General features: G+C 36.4%; 1 protein-coding gene across 8 annotated transcripts in view; it reads left to right on the top strand.

Moving 5' to 3' along the window:
- SDCCAG8 (SHH signaling and ciliogenesis regulator SDCCAG8) overlaps window positions 1-17,432 on the top strand; it is a 244,759-nt gene that overhangs the window by 130,018 nt on the left and 97,309 nt on the right. For all 8 annotated transcript variants that reach the window (XM_061382507.1, XM_061382506.1, XM_061382504.1 and 5 more), the window contains one exon: window positions 1,230-1,372. In XM_061382507.1, the coding sequence (XP_061238491.1) occupies window positions 1,230-1,372 (143 nt within the window). The remainder of the gene's footprint in view (window positions 1-1,229; window positions 1,373-17,432) is intronic.

Here is a 17,432-nt window from a genome sequence, read left to right as displayed (position 1 = left end):
TCATTATTACATAATTTTTTAAAAATAGCTTGTATGTTGTTTTATTATATGGTAATGTACAGTTTTGATGGAGATAAAGTGAATATTTGTAGTGCAATAAATGTAGAAAAATAAACAATTTATCCTGCCTGATATATTCAGTGTAGTTGTAGATTGTTCAGAATACTGAGTAATAATATGAGGAAATTTGAAATGTACTTAAATACTAAGTTTAAAACTCGACTTAGACATAGTTTTGTTTTCCAAGAGTGGACTGTATTTTTGTTTATAAAAATTGCTTCTTGCTTTCTGCTGACTTGAAAATATTTCACTCTTTACTTTCCTCTATTTTGTTTTTCTTGTTTTAATGGTCTGAATATTTATCTCTGTTTTCTTTTTTTTTTAATTATGGATGTTCTATAATAGATAAATATTTGTACTTTAATGTGTAAATTATTTAAACCATATTCTATGTAAAGTATTTTTGCTTTGAAATATTTGAGTTTCAATAAGAAAGTATAATTTCATACTGAAACCAAAGAATAAGCTATTATAGATTTTTATATATTTTGATGTTTATATTTGTTAATATCAGAGTGGTTTTATTGCCTTTTAAATGCAATTTTAATGCAATATTATTTTAGATCAGCAATGTCATACATTCAAAATGCTCAGCAATGTCATACATTGAAATTTCTCATTTTATTTTTTCCTAAAGTATTTTTTTCCAAATAATACTGTGTATCATAATGATGTCTTCTTTTACACCTCATGTTTTTCTAAAAGATATCTTAAATTATTTTACCATTTAATTTGATTTTCAAAAATCCAAATGAAACCATAAATGTGTCTTTTAAAATCAAGTCTCACATTTGATGTAAATCACTGCACATGTCTGATCTTATCTCACAAACAAAACTGTTATATTTAAAAAGTAGTGACTTTTTAAGTTTGTATTATTTTTTAAAGAGACTGAGCCTTAGATTCAAAACACAGATTATCCATTTTGACTATCCTCATTTAATCATTTCATTTTTAAAATTAGACTGCATCTTACGATCCAAAAAATCCTCACTAATGTGCATTTCTGGCTGGGTTAATTCCCTTTGTCATAAAGTGGAAGCTAGCCTAAATTTTCTAATAATTTTTCATCATATTGAAATTCATGGCAAAAATAAAAATGAGATAATTTTGAATTCAAGTGCATATATTTTATAGTGATACTCTTCACCCTTTTCTCTCTGCCTAAGGAAATAGAGAAATTGAGTTTAGAACTGAGTGAAAGCAAGCAGCGCTTGGAACAGCAGCAGGAGAAGGCAACCCGGGCCAGAGAGGAGTGCCTGAAACTGACAGAACTGCTGGGCGAATCTGAGCACCAACTGCACCTCACCAGGTACTGCCTAATCCCATTATGCACCATAGCACCAATTTCATTCCTCGGATTTTTGCCACAGGCTTCCAAACAGTTGTTAGAGTTAAGTCTTAGTCATTCAATTCACACACAGTTTCTAGGCATATTAAGAAAAGTGGAGATGTGGTAAGCAAAACAACCAGACATGTGAATGATAAGTGTGGCAGGGAATTACTGATAGATTACAAAACCTTTCATCTACAATGCTCAAATATTTAGGTGATTCTCTATCAATATAAGCAAAATGACATATTTCTTCTACCACAGCCACTACCTCTCCTGTTAATTTTATGTCTAATAAAAATGTTGAACTGAAGTATCTGAGGAATATATTTAGGAAAATAGTGAGATACTGTCAGTGGTGAAAGAGACAAAACGAAAGATATCCTAAGATGCAAACTGAGGTGGAAGTGCTACAAAATAAGCAACCTGAGTCCTAAGGAGGTGTAAAAGTTAGAGATGGAACTGACTGACTCTGTTCATGTTTAAACCATTACTATAACCCTGCTTATGCCATCGTGGTTTCAAATTTCATCACTTCCATCATGAGATATTTTGGTGTGAGAGCATCATTGTCATAAAACTTTAGTGAACACATAGCTCAGCCCTAAATTACAATAATACATTTTAGGTAGTAAACATTGAGAAATTTGTTATATTGAAAACACATACAATATGCATAAATATACAGACACAGAGAAAAAATCAAACTGAGATTGTAGGTGTTTCACAGTACCATATAGATGGTTTCTTTTCCTTTCAAGTTTTAGTACAATTTTTCAGTTTTCAGATCAAGCCTTTGGGTTTGTTCAATTCTTAGAGTTTTTCAGTTTTTAGAGAGAACTTTATCTAAATATCTACATAAGTTTATAAAATTTGGTTTATTCATAAATTAGAAAAACACTGGTCTTCTAATCATAGTAAAATGTTGAATTTAAACTATGAAAGGGGACTGATCCCTTTTACATTAAATATGACAATGTAATTCTGAGCACGGTATGATAACAGATGGAGAAAAGCACCACTTGAACAGCCTGCATTTGGAGAAAAAAAATATTCTAGAGGTTGTTGAACCTCCCGAAGTTTTCAGTTAGTGTTAAGATGCCTCTAGTTCTGTTAAAATCAAACTTTGTTAAAAAACATTTTGTTATGATAATATTCCAAATGGTTTGCCAACTTCCCTTTTAAACAATGAACGAAAAGAGAAGAAAGGAGGAGAAAGAGAGAAAGGAAAAAAATGAAAGAGAGAAAGAAAATAAATTATTTATACACATGTGATATCTGGAAAAATCCCAATAGTTGAAACACTTTATTGAGAAAAAAATTGCTTAATACTGCAGAATAATAGCCATTCTTTTAATGCCCATTTAAAGTATTTCACTATAGAAGTGAGAACATAATGTTAACATAGTTCCTATGGTTATTTAATCTTAGAAGTTTCAGAATTTAGCTTGATCATGATATGTAATAGTTTTTCTTCTCTGTCAGACTTCTATTGAGAACCAACCATTTGTGTGCTAAGTACTACTAACCCACAGAAATAGGACAGCTTTTAATGTCTCAGTGTGGCTGAACTTCAATAAATAAATATTAATGCTGGTTTTGCCTGCTTTGCCATTCTGTCTTATTCAGAGAGTTAATTTCTGAAGTCAAAGTCCATAGAGAGTTTTCCTGTGCTGTATCAATTTGTACTGTCTGACAAGATCCATTTCTTGCAAGTAGAGCATATTAAGATGCAGCAACTGCTGAAAATGGACTGGTGGTAACTAATTCCTTTGTTCTTAAGAAAAACGGTTTTGCTTGGATCCATAGAAAGCTTTTTCTATTGAGCTTTATTTACTACAAGTCTACAGAAATTTAACTTAGTTTTATAGAAAATAAAGCTTAATTATCTATTTTCTAAATGCAGTACTCTTTTGTAAGCATTTTACACTTAGTTTATGTTCATGTTTTATAAAATCCACATTCATAAATTTAAAGATGACAATAAAAATGAAAGGAACTGTATATATCTCTGTTTTGCATAGAAAATGACTTGCTTGTTGGACTAAATATTTCTGATACACAATTTGGGTTTTATTAGCGTTTGCTTCCCTTCACCATTCTTTATTGATTTATATACTCAAGTGTGTGGCTGAGAAATTTCATATATTTTGTTTTTAGCTGAAATAAATAAATCTAACACAGGTAACACTTCATTTAGCCTTAATTTAAATATTTTGAATGTCATATTCTAAACAAAGTTTAAAATTAAATATGAAAAAGATGCTATAAAACAGTGATAAAATAAGGATTTCAAATCTTCTAGGGCAAATAAAATTTTAAAATGAGTAGAAATTTATAGGTCAATCTGTCACTTCTTTTGGAATTTCCCTTTTTTATCTAATTGGACTTAAAAATAGAAAACAGAAATTCAACATTTTTTGAAGGACTCAATTAGTAAATATACCATCCACTTATTTAATGAGTATTTATTGAGCACCTACTATCTTTTACATGCATTGGTTGGCCCTGGACATAGAGAAAGAAAAAAAACTAAGTTCCTATCCTTAGGTTGTTCACATTCTACAAAGGAGCCAGATCTATATATGTAATTACAGTAGAGTGTGACAACAGTGTAATGAGAGAAATTAGGATTGCCACAGAAGCACACAGGAAAGAGAACCATCTCATTCTATTAATTGGAGGTGAAGGAGACAGGGAAAGCTTTCTGAGTTCATGAATAGGAGTCCTCAAAGTAGAGAAGGGTGGGGCAGACACCCCAAGTAGAGGGAACAACATATGCAAAGACGTGAAGTTGGGAGAGAATGTAGACTCTACAGTTACCTTAGGTGTTTGGCAAGAGAGGGAGAGGGACCAGAGGAAGGGTGTTGTGGGCCATATTCTGGAATGTTGGCCATTCTGAGAATAAGGGATTACTCTTAATGTAATATTTTAATCAGGGCTTCTAACATGATCAATTTTGGGGGTTAGGATCCCGACTCAGACAGCTGTGTAGAGTGAACTTGGAGAGCTGATGTAGGAGACAAGAAAACCAGTTAGGACAGAGTTGGTAACTACAGCCCATAGGCCAAATCTGGTGCATTATCTGTTTCTAAAGTGATCCATGCGCTAAGAATTTTTTTTTAATATATTTTTAAATGACTGGGAAGAAAAAAGAAAAATAATATTTATAGCACACAAAAATCCTAAATAAAAATTTATTGGACACAGCCATGATTATCCTCTGTGTATTATGTGTAGCATTTCCATGGCAGAATTGAGTATGATCGTCAAAGCCTAAAATATTTATTATGATGATTCCTGACCTAGAAGATTGGGATGGGGGGAGGGAAGGGAGGGAAGGGCTATGTGTAGAATTATGACTGATTCATGGTGTTATACTGCAGAAACCAACATAAAACTGCGAAGCAATTTTCCAGTTAAAAAATTTAAAAAAGTTCAAGAAGATGATTCCAAAGCTTCTAGCCTGTGTTAAGTGGATGATCCTTTAATTCAACTAGGGAATGTTAAAGGAGTAGCAGAGGAAAGAATATGCTTTATTTCGGAGCTCTGATGAAGATGTCCAGTGTAGATCCAGTGTGAGGAGAAAGATCATGACAGAGGTTTAGATCTGGATGCTTTTACATAAAGATATTATAGCCAAAGGAGTGGGTAGAAGCACATAGAGGGGACCATGTTTTTAAGAACTGTGGAAGAATAGCCAAGGAAATGAAATGGGGCCTTCAGTGTATAAGAAAAGAATAAAGTGTGGTTCAGGTATACTTTTGGTGAAGTAACAATTAAAACCATACACATGTTAACAAGGGTGGTGGGGAGGGGGCGGGCAGGTATCCTAGGATTGAGGAAACTGAGTTTTGGTATCTTCACCCAGGCACTCAACTGTCTTTGCAACTTTTAACAAATTACTTAATTCTTTGGATGTGCATACTCACCTGTAAAGTTAGGCTAGACAAGATGATTTCTAAGTTTTCTTCCAACTCTGATAGTCAAAGAACATGAGTTAAGACAATGTATTATTAAATTCCTGTTTCTGTGCATTAGGTGCTTAAATTGCTTGGAGTATCCTTTGCTCAAAATGTTTCCTTAGTTTGTGAAGTTCAGAGAGATTTCATAGAAATGTCCTTCATACCACCATTTACATTCATCATAATTTAGGCTTTGGTGACTTCTCTTAAGGGTTATGAAAATACTCTGCTAACATCCTTCCAATCTCTTTTGCCAGCCACTGCTGTGTATATTCATAAGCACTGTCTTGACTCAGTCACGGAATCCCATGAACAGAGGAGCCTGGAGGGCTATAGTCCACGGGGTCGCAAAAGTCAGACATGACTGAGCAACTGAGCACGCATGCTCACATGACAGGCTCCCAACCTTCTAACTTTATTTCACTGCTACCAGTTCCATCCTCTCGCATACTGATTTGCAGCATGTGGTGTAAGCAGATGCAGACCTCCTTTGACTTTTGGTCTCTCCTCTGCTTTTACTACTCTGTAAACCCAGAATTACCCCTTGAGCTTCTTTAGCCCTATTATAATCTTATTTTCCAGGTTTCCCTGAAATCTTAATTTTTCCACTGTAGTCCACCCTGAGGACCCATGCTAGAGGGAGCACATCTCCCTCTGAATCCTCCTTCCCACTTAGAGCTGAAGGCACTTGCTGCTACTAAACAAATTCCTCAAAACAGGGAAAATGAACATCTGAAAAAATAAATTCATACTCTGAAGATTTTTATGTATCTGCTTGTCTTCTCTTCTGTGATGTACTGTTCTTCAAATGGGAGGAGAGATCTTATTACAGTTCTCAGAGCACCTAGCTTAGCTCTTTGCAAAGAGCTGGAGTTCAATCAGTCATTATTATAAGAATGGTTAATACAAGTTTATGACTGTTTATTCAACCCCAGTATTGATGTGTGTGTATATATATATATCTACGTATTCTCAGATATATCAGGTAAAAAATATGAGATGGAACAAAAATGAAAAATTTTGTTGGGAATTTTTCTTGTACATATTATACTATGTTATGATTTTATAACTTTTGTTCATTTTTAACTTAGTATGCACATATATGTTTAAGTATAGTCAAATCAAATGATAACCCTTCTAACAACTCAGTAGGTTTGGTAAAGTGCCTCTTACCTTACTTGAAAACCTTACACACACACAGAATTTTAAACTAGAGATCTCCAAAATTAAAAGATAGTCCCTCTGAGAGTGTTTGAAACCTGTGCCTGATAAACATGATCATTAAACATACATAGTCTGCTGCTGCTGCTAAGTCACTTCAGTCGTGTCAGACTCTGTGCGACCCCATAGATGGCAGCCCACCAGGCTCCCCCGTCCCTGGGATTCTCCAGGCAAGAACACTGGAGTGGGTTGCCATTTCCTTCTCCAATATACATAGCTTAGTATACATGAAAACAGAAGCAAGGCTACTCGCTTCCCACTTATATCTTTGCTAATAGTAATCAAATAACTTCTTTCTTTTCCATAACAAACTTCCAGCTATGTTTAAAAATGTATGTTCATGTATTTGCTCACTCTCCATGGAACATTTCCTGTTACAAGACACTATCCTAGGGATGGTGGGAGACATAAATATAAAATAGCTTCAGATGCTGCCCTTCAGAAGCTTATAGGCTAGTGGGAGCAAAAAGAAAATACACAAAGAGTTGGTAAGATAAATGATAAGATCCAGAAGGGATTTTTCAGATAAAATATTATGCAAACAGAGGGACAGATAGTTTCTTATTATCCTTGGTAGCATTTGGATATAGGAAAATGGAAATGAAGGACATTTCATGGGAAATCCCAGGGGCCACTGGCATTTGGGAGGTACACACGCATATGTGATAAAGTTAAATACATACAAGTAACAGTCGGCTTCCCTGGTGGCTCAGCTGGTAAAGAGTCCGCCTGCAATGCAGGAGACCCCGGTTTGATTCCTGGGTTGAGAAGATCCCCTGGAGAAGGGAAAGGCTACCCACTCCAGTATTCTGGCTAGAGAATTCTATGGATTGTGTAGTCCATGGGGTTGCAAAGAGTCGGATACGACTGAGTGACTTTCACTTCACTTTCACTTTCATTTTCATCCGTCTCTGAGGTTAAGAATACCTTCATTTTGGGTCTGGTACCATGCCACATGTAGTGGCTTTAAAAAAATAATAACAGAGGTATTAGCTAAAGGCAAGTGGCCATCACTTACTGAACCTCTACTGTGTTCTGGGAACTGAGCTGAGTGCTTTTCATTGAGCTCTCACAATAATCCTGTAAGATGAAGACTATTATTTCCTTGTTTTACAGTGGATGCAACTAAGGCACAAAGAAGTAAATGATTCATCTAAGGTCACACAACTGGTATATCTTTGAAACCCAGAAATTTGCCGGCAAAGCCTATATAGTTTCCATCAGGCTGTAGTTCTATGTGAGTTAGTAGGGAAATGGATTAATGTGATCATTTCCAAAAGACAACCAAGAAAACCAATAACATAAATTTATAATAGAGATAAGTGTTAGCTGCTCCCTTATCAGTTCAGTTCAGTCACTCAGTCATGTCCGACTCTGCGACCCCATGGACTGCAGCACGCCAGGCCTCCCTGTCCATCACCAACTCCCAGAGCTTACTCAAACTCATGTCCATTGAGTCGGTGATGCCATTTAACCATCACATCCTCTGTCGTCCCCTTCTGCTGCCTTCAGTCTTTCCCAGCATCAGGGTCTTTTCAAATGAGTCAGTTCTTCACATCAGATGGCCAAAATATTGGAGTTTCAGCTTCATCATCAGTCCTTCCAATGAATATTCAGGGCTGATTTCATTTAGAATTGATTGGTTGTATCTCCTTGCAGTCCAAGAGACTCTCAAGAGTCTTCTCCAACACCACAGTTCAAAAGCATCAATTCTTTGGCACTCAGCTTTCTTTATAGTCCAACTCTCACATCCATACATGACTACTGGAAAAACTATAGCTTTGACTAGACGGACCTTTGTTGGCAAAGTAATGTCTCTGCTTTTTAATATGCTCCCTTATACACTGATAAAAATACCAATTGATGAATTGTCATCTTAGCTTGTGATTTTCCTAGGAAACAGTGTCCTTTGGCGCATCATTCACCTTAGTCATTTAATGTATTTTAATAAAGCTATCACTCTACTTCTTCATTTCTTTTGTACCCAAGAGAAAAGAGAGGCTTTTCTTAAAAAGTGGAAACTCCTTCACGTTTGTTTTTGACATGTCCAAACATCTTTAAAAAGCTATAGAATTTTAAGTCCCTCTCACAAGACTACCACTTACATACATAGTGGACAGATTATATAAAGTGATATTACATATTTAAACAACCATTTCTGAATGCTTGTGTCATTGTTACTAAATACTGATTGAGGCAATCACTCTTCTCCATAACTATCATGTGTGTATTGAAACACATTCTTTTGAATCCTGTATCTTTTTCTCAGATCTAATCTGGAGGGAAATTACTACAGGAAGTCTTCCCTGTTTATTTTCCAGAGAATTTAGAAATTGAATTGCACAAAATGCAAAAGGGGAGTCAAACTGCCAGTAATCCTGCAGGCTCCAGCTTATATCAGCAGAGCTGCCTTTAAAATGTATATTTCCCCTTTAACATAAATAATGTTTTCAATGATATGTACTTCGAAGAACTTCTCAGAGCAGGAATCTAAGGGCAGTTCATGATATGAGTAATTATGCTATGACATACTTTTGTGATCTAGATCGGAAGATTTAACCTTATGACCGAGAGATGTAGAAACTTGAACTTTAGTATTTGTGTCTTTTTGAGAGTGAAAAAGTGTAAGAGAGGAGTCACCAGGTTATCCAATTATGATGGGTGCTTTAACTTTGGGAGGATGATTGTCTTCCATTCCAGAGCCTTTAGCTTCCAGGTAGTAACCGTTGGTTGGGCCTTCCCAGTGGCTCAGTGGTAAGGAATCCACCTGCAATCCAAGAGACACAGGAGATGTGAGTTCGATCCTTGGATCAAGAAGATTCCCCTGGAGGAGGGCATAGCAACTCACTCCAATGTTCTTGCCTGGAAAATTCCATGGACAGAGGAGCCTGGCGGGCAACAGTCCATAGGGTCTCAAAAAGTCGGACACAACTGAGCACAAGTACATTCCTGAATGTAGTGGTTTGACTTCTCAGATTGCCAGTATGAGTGAGGACTCTTTGGTTAAGGTCAACAGAAACCCCAAAAGGGAGAATTGATTAGTTTGATGACCAGACCATGTAAAACCCAGGTGTGGCTGGGGCCCCAGGGTTTCTTGGACCAGGGACTCAAGGCAGCACTGGAGGGCAGTCATTTGCTGTCAGTCGCAGGGCTTGACTTCTGTCTGAATATTGGCTCATTCTTTCAGGTTCTTCCATACCATGGAGCCACATCCCTCAATCTGAACTAAAGATAGAGGAGATGCCTTGTTTTCAAACTGTAAGAATGTGATTTCCTGGCTCCTCCACTTCCCATTTGAAACCTTCAGTTCAAATTTCAAAACTGAGTCCTGTGCACACACACCATTTTGGGTCCTGGGGCTGGCAGCCTCAGCAAAACCCCAAGAGTGAGGGAAGAGAGTTGCACTAAGCAAGTGGGGAGGTTGTCAGAGATCTCGACTAAATATAAGAACAGAGGTCCCTTCTATGTCCTCTATTGTCTTTTTAGCAATCTCAGCTTTTTCCTTTGGCTAAGGGATGATTGGGAGTGGAAAGAAGAGAAAGAAGAGTACCTCTCTGTCATGTTGGCTTGAGAATGATGTTCTCCACTTTCAACATAAGTCCAAGGAGGCATGATCAGTTCTCCACAAGGATGCTCTGTGGTTCTGTTTAGAGAACTCTTAGAATATAAAAAGAGAGATTTAAAGCATGCATGGATGAATGTCTAGCACGTGCCAAGCACTGTGCCTGGCTTCAGATAACAGTGGTTTAGTAAATGTGGTCCGTGGTGGGTTGTGTGTTACTACTCTGTGGCAAGATAAATCCAAGATGAGAGTGTTTGGAAATGTTTTTATAATTTTAAATTGCCACAGCATCCACGTGCAAGATCAGTATGCTCTGGGTTTTTTTTGTGTGTGTATCTTTATTTTTTTTCTAGTATTTCTTTTTTTCCATCTTACAAAGTTAATGCTTTGCAAAAGATTAGATATTATTTATAAAAATGATATTTTACATAAGAAGTTTGAAACACCCTGCTTTCTCAGTGAGAACGACAAGTCTGAAGAAGCTGAGTCTTGGAAAAGGGAACCAAAAAAGTCACACAGCGGGAAGGGGGAGTGAGAATAAAGGAGGCAGAGTTTGCATTGGATCCATCAAACTCTAGAACCTGTGATCTGGAATTTGTATTCACAAATAAGTGTAAAAACATATTTAAGAGCTAAATAGGAATACTTTGGGGATTGTAAAGTGTCAGTTCATGGGCCAGGAAACACTCTTTTTCAGGTGACAACTAGCTTGGGTCAAAAGACCAGGCTTTCAATATCTCTTCTTTTGAAGGGAATGATATAACATTGACTTGTATGCTTGCTATTCCATAGTGAACTGTATCTTTTTTTTCCCCAAATTATTGAGGAAATTTTAGCCTAAAGTTTCCATTTAAAAGTTAAGCTCATTTTTTTTTCTTATACTCCTTTCATGAATAAATTAAGCAGAGAACGTGTCAAAAATAATTTTAAATGGATATATGTGCAACCAACATCTTTAAGTCTTGAAATAGACGGCCTTGGTACTGTTTTAAATTGCGTCCTCCTTTTCTTCCCTCCTCCCCACCCCCCACCATCCCCCTCCCCAGTATCAGAGGGAGCAGGCTGTCAGGGAGCCTGGAAAGACACGGCATTTCATTGTGCTCTGATGGATGCCACGTTGCCTGAGTCCACTCTGCTCCACCTGTTTGACTGGCTAAGAATCCTCGTATAGGTGTGGCCCAGGGCAAGAGAGGTTAGAGTCAGAGGCTACCAGAGAATGGTCTCTGCAGGTTCTGCTTAACGTTTGTGAAGCCCAAATGTGCGTGCAATGAACATCCACACTGGGGATGTACTCTTCTCCCTGCCACACAGGCCCACAGCCTGGAGCGTGGTGGCGGTGGCTGCCAATTCATTTTCTGAGGAAGCCCAGAGCAAACCGAGAAAGTATTACCCACACCACTCGCCTGACTCAAAACACTGAACATCAACCTCAGTGAAAATAGGAGGAAAAAAGCAAGAGCAGAATTGTTATCCTAGTAGTCCTCAGTCTAAATATGTCTCCGCAGGAAAGATCTGCTGTCCAACGCTAATTTAAGGTAAAAGAAGTATTTAAAAAATCACCAACTTAATATTAGGCATAAGCCACTTGTTATTTAATGTCTCCCTGATACCCACAGAGTGGGTGAATGTATACCCACTATACCCAAGGTAAGGGTGAATATTGGTTGGTAAATCCTGGAAGCAAAGCTCATTTTAAGGATCCTGAGGAAAGAAGAGGCTTGGAGTACAACCAGTCTCCCCAGTGCCTGTCTCGGGCCTTGTCTCATGGAGGACGAGGGCCCAGTTCAAGTAAGAAAAGAAAGTGAAGTCCCTCAGTTGTGTCTGACTCTTTGCATCCCCATGGACTGTACAGCCTGCCAGGCTCCTCCGTCCATAGGGTTTTCCAGGGAAGAATACTGAAGTGGGTTGTCATTTCCTTCTCCAGGGGATCTTCCTGACCCAGGGATTGAACCCAGGTCTCCTGCACTGCACACAGACTTTTTACCATTTGAGCCACCAGGAAGCCCAGTTTCAGTAAACAAACTTTTATTAAACTACCACTCCATTAGACAGGCCAAGCAGAGGAGACAGTGCCCTGAACTCAGGAACTCAGCATGGGAACCAGAGAGGTCAGAAAATGTGTAGAAGCAGCATGTGGAGCAGATGTCCAGCTGAGCAAAGACTGCTTCACCTTGGCTCTGTGTGACCGCTCTCCGCCCAGCAAGCTCAGGTCACCTGTGGGAGGGCTGAGCATGCCTCTCTCTGACCAGGTGGTGGAGAGGTGGAGCACAGGGAAGGTACCAGTATCTTTTAAACTCATTCCTTTGAAACCAATGAGTGACTACCTCCAAGGAGTGTATTGTAGACCAGGGGACTTACCAAAACAAGGCACCCTGTGTTAGAGAGTAGTTATAAATATAACTGTACCCATAAAAGAATTATATAAAATAACCTAACAATTCACTTTTGGAATATATGCAAGAGAGAGAGGTAGGGGGCTGTTCAAGACAGAACCTTAAAAGTGGGTTTTAGCAGTGTTCAAGATTTTCTGGTTTTTCAATAGCAGATCTGAAGTGTGATTCACCTGCCTGGACATAGTTCTGTTTCTGATTATCTTCCATCACCCTGGGAAGTCTTACCACACTTTATTTCCCAGAGATCTTAACTGTGATTTTATGAGGATATATATGAGTATGAAAATCACCTAAACTAATACAGGTTTCTGTAAATCTGAGGTGTTGCTCAGCCATTCAGGGACTCCAATGCTGTAAGTATGAATTCATGTAAAATAAATGAATTATCGATCACAGTGTGTTGCTCAATCTAGAAAATGTTAGGGCAATGATCTCATTACTCAAGTCCTTTGTTGCAAGGTGGTGGTGTTGACAAATTAGGGATACAAAGAGCGTACATTGTTAAATAATACGACTCCCTATTTTCTGAATCTTAGGTAGCCCTGTTCGTCTTTAGAGGAAAAACCATCTTGCCATTCCTGATATTAACTGTTTGTTAAACAAGATCTAATGGAAACAGTTCCTCAACCTAGGGGCTCTTCAAGCTCTGCTTTTTTGCACTGGTGGCAGTTCTCTATTCTTAGCCTGTTTCTGAAATAAGGCATTTATTTATTCACAATCATTCACAATTGACATAATCATCAATGTTTGGTTTGAGGAGAGATGATAATTATATTAAGGAATAATAAAATTCATCTACGGTGAAAATAGAGCTCATGGTGGAACGGTAGATGAACCCAGACTCAGATCCTGCACTCCGATTAACTCACACAAAGAATTATCTGAAGAATTATCTGTTAAAAGTGGAAGAAAGAATGACAGCATGAGACAACTCATGTAACTAATAAACTTTTTAAATGCTGTTTCATATGTTTGCTTTTCATTAAATTCAGGAATGATTGCAACTATGTGGTTGTGATTCAGTCAACATTTATTCCTATCTGTTTTTCATATACAAAGGCTTAGGGATGCCAGAAAATAAACTGTTAACGGAGAATTAACTTCTTTGGCATGCTTTCATACTTATCTTCCAAATTAAAGAAAATGAAATGGGCAGAAACAGAGTGTAGATTACCTCCTTTTTGTCAAAAATGGTGGGAATTTGAAAATTAATAATAAAAAAGGGAACAGATGCAGTAACATGCCAGAGGGAGATTAATGTGGAGAGTAAAATCTGTGAGCAACAAAACTGAAGCAAACTGAATCAGTGGGAGGTTGTTGTACAATCAAAATCAGGATAAAAGAGAAATTACAAACAACCCTGCACTTGTCAAAGTAGTAGTAATGAAATCCTGACTCTGCCAGCAGTGAGAACCTGTGTTAGCACTTTGGGGTAAGGATGGTAGCCGGGTGCCAGGTAGGAGGGCAGTGTTAGGTTGCTGGGCAGCAGCCATCTTGTGTAGAACAGATGGCACCGAAAGCTGGCAGGGGAGGGGCTCCTTAGCAGAACTAATCAGACAGTAACAGATAGGGCAGCTGGGAAGACTGACCACAGAGAGAGAATCTGCGGGGTAGCCGAGTGCCATGATGTTTGCAGTGGTGTGCCCATTGGTCTGAGATAAGACCTTGCAACGTCTTTCCCATCTAAGGAAGAACTGAAACTTTTGTTCAAAAAGAAAAATTGAATTGAATTGCATCACATTGGGGGTGGGGTGAGTATTGGGCAGAGATTGAGAAAGGAAGAATTGTCCATCTCAGAATGGTTGTGTGAGTTTTCAATCCCAGTTTTCACAGAACTTTAATTTTTGCAGTTTGTATGGTTCTGCCATCCTCATGTGTATAGTGTGGCACATGGAACAATCACTTTATATATTTTACATACCAAAGATTTTACAGTATCAAGGCTATAGTTAAAATTAGAAAAGACTTTTTGATGATTTCTATTACATGTGTTTCACTAATGCAAACCAAAAACAACCGTAAGATCCACGCCCTTGTGCTTAATAATTTCTTATAACCTGATTTAAGCCATGTTTGATTCAGAGCCACTTGCCCTTCTTTTTTCCCCTGTGTAATTGTGGATTGAACATAAAAATGTAAGCATCGTTCAAAATCTTAAACCTTAAAACAAAAATTGAAGTAAGTCATTCTGAAAGAAATGAAAGAGAAAACTGACCTGGTAAATTTCATAACTTACTAAGGAGCCCATTATTTTTTAAATATAGAAGTGGGACATTCATGTTAAAACTATTACTTTAACAAAGAAATCCAGATCGCCTACATCTGTTTTTGAGCTAGTATATTTCTTTCTTTGCAGAAGGTTTGTAGCTTGGCTCAATTTATTCATTTTGAAGGGGGAGGGGGAAACATTACCAGGATTTGAAATAGGTGGTATAACATAGCCATATGCTATTTATGCAGCAGTTTCTGCAATAAATCTAATTTGGTGCTGTCAAAAAATTAGACTTATTTGATATAGCAGCACATTAGTAAATGATTGTGGCAGATTTAAAGTTGTCATTTAGTCTCCTCTTACTTAACAGAATCTTGCAAATCCGTTTCTCCCCCTTAATCAACTCTATGAAAATGTCTCAGTTCTTTGTCCTGCAGTCCTGCAAATAATTCCACATCTGAAAGAAGGTCTTGCCTTAAGGTAATTGAGGAAGGGGGTGGCAGAATGGATATCCTCCGGTGTTAAAGGACTTCATGAAATATAAAGGCAGAAAAATCAATAAACCAGAGAAAAATAATAGTATTTTAATCATTTTCAATTCTTAGAAAAACAGAACTATGTCTCCTTCAGAATGTAGATAAATTAAGGTCAGTTCTTCGTTAAGGAGTTTAAATATTTTACCTTCCATCCTATGTCCATATGCTGCTTTAGGAAAACTGACGTTAAGGAACGTGAACGACATCATCTCTTGGTCTTTACCTGGCAGTGCCCTTAGAAACGGCTTTCCTGTTCTCTAGTGCAACCCGGCAGCATTGCTTCAAAGTCTCTTTATTTTTTCTGTGAAATTTGTGTTTCAGGTGTTGGTAGCAAACTATCTGAAACTTTTTCCTAAGTGTTTTCTGTTTAGAAGATAAAATAAGCATGCTATGTATTAGGCATATTAACATTGACAGTAGTCTTTGAATTTCTTAAAGTAGCCCATTTGTAGAAGTAATCATAGTATTATTTCCCTGTTCTTTTTCTTACATGTTTATGGAGGGGAATAGTGAGTGTGTTTGTGTGTATGCACATTCATACATCTGTGTGTGACTATAAGTGATGTTAAACTGAGTGGTTTTATTTGTTTATGTTCTTATACAAATTTTCCAAAACAGCCCTGCTAGTGTGTTTTTCAAATGCAATTTGCTAAAAATGAGGAGTTTCTCCACGGTAATTTAAGCAGCCTCTATTAAACTAACATTTTGCTAATACTTATTTCTATCATATAGCAAATCAGACCACAGAAGTGATTAAATTACCAGTATTCTTTCCATGTGATTCAGAAGCAGAAACGCAGGGAACCAAACTACCATAAAGCACAGATTACACTAAAGGGAAAAAGTAGCCAAAATAATGTTAACAAATTTGCTGGGTAAATTAGATACTATTTTTGAAATTTTTTCCACATGAAAAAAAATTATTTAGAAATTATGTTTTAGGAAGATGAAAGAGAAAGCACCTCTAAGAATTCATATTTTGTGTTCAAAATCCATATGTTAAATTATATTATATATATATTACAGAAGAGTGATTTGTAGGATATAGACTATTTTGGATATTAGTAATAAAATTGAAATTAGAGCTAAAAAAGAATGGCTCTGCACTTGGATTTTAAGCTATTGTTTTTGGTTTTCATTTTTACTTTTATATTTGGTATTAAAATTATTTTCTTAAAAGACATAAAAATTGCTCTGATAAAGTCTTTTTAAGTAAATTACATTTAATCAGTCAGAACCTTAAGATTCAAATTTTTAATTACTTTTTTAGAATGTTTTTATTAATAAAACCTGCTTTCAATTATATAGCAGTGAAAAGAATTTAATTTTTATCTTTTCTAAAAATAATTTAGTGAATTTTATAGGTTTGATTAATTTTACTTCATAAAAGCACATGTAATAACATTAAATCTTGGAATAATTCTCCCAAATTATAAAAGCAACATTATGAACAAGGTGTCATTTAGCATTATATTTGTAAAAATGCTTTGGTTAAAATACATTTTCTCCTAAAAAGTGATCTTTTTCTTACAAGAAATTTGAGTCAAGTCATTGATTTGTCTTTTGCTAAAGAATATGGTTGTCTAAAATACTGGTGAATAATTCAACATAAAGTGATTCATATTCAATTTATGAAGGTAGGATAAGTCTTTGATAGCTGTAGATGACACAGAATAAATTTAATTGAGAGTATCATTTTCATCTAATCACCTAATTTCCATGAGTTTATTTCTTTCACAAAACTAGCCTATTGATACAAGTTACATTCTTTAGATAGATGATATGTTTGGCAGCATGTATTTGAGTATTATTTAAGCAGAGTTGTTTATTTTTTACATGATGGAATTTAAAATATCCGTGAATTGATTTGTATATCATAGGTTAAAGTTTTCAAAGCAGTAATGGAGCTGTGTGTTAATATATAGCTTATAATTGAAATGGTACATATTTGTACATTTTAAGCATTTCAGTGTAAAATTTCTTAATTGGAATACTCTTTCCCTTGGCTAATTCATTAGTGAAAATATTTATTCCTCAAGTTAATGCTATATAGTATGAAGCAATTTTTACATAGTGTAAACTTGTTTATGATATTTTGATTTCACTTTAAAACTTTTATTTTGCTTCTTATACATATAGTTCATACTCGA

Source organism: Bos javanicus, chromosome 16 (genome assembly GCF_032452875.1).
Source record: "Bos javanicus breed banteng chromosome 16, ARS-OSU_banteng_1.0, whole genome shotgun sequence".
Lineage (NCBI taxonomy): Eukaryota > Metazoa > Chordata > Mammalia > Artiodactyla > Bovidae > Bos > Bos javanicus.
Note: the sequence above shows the minus strand (reverse complement) of the source record. Positions and strands in the feature narration are given on the sequence as shown.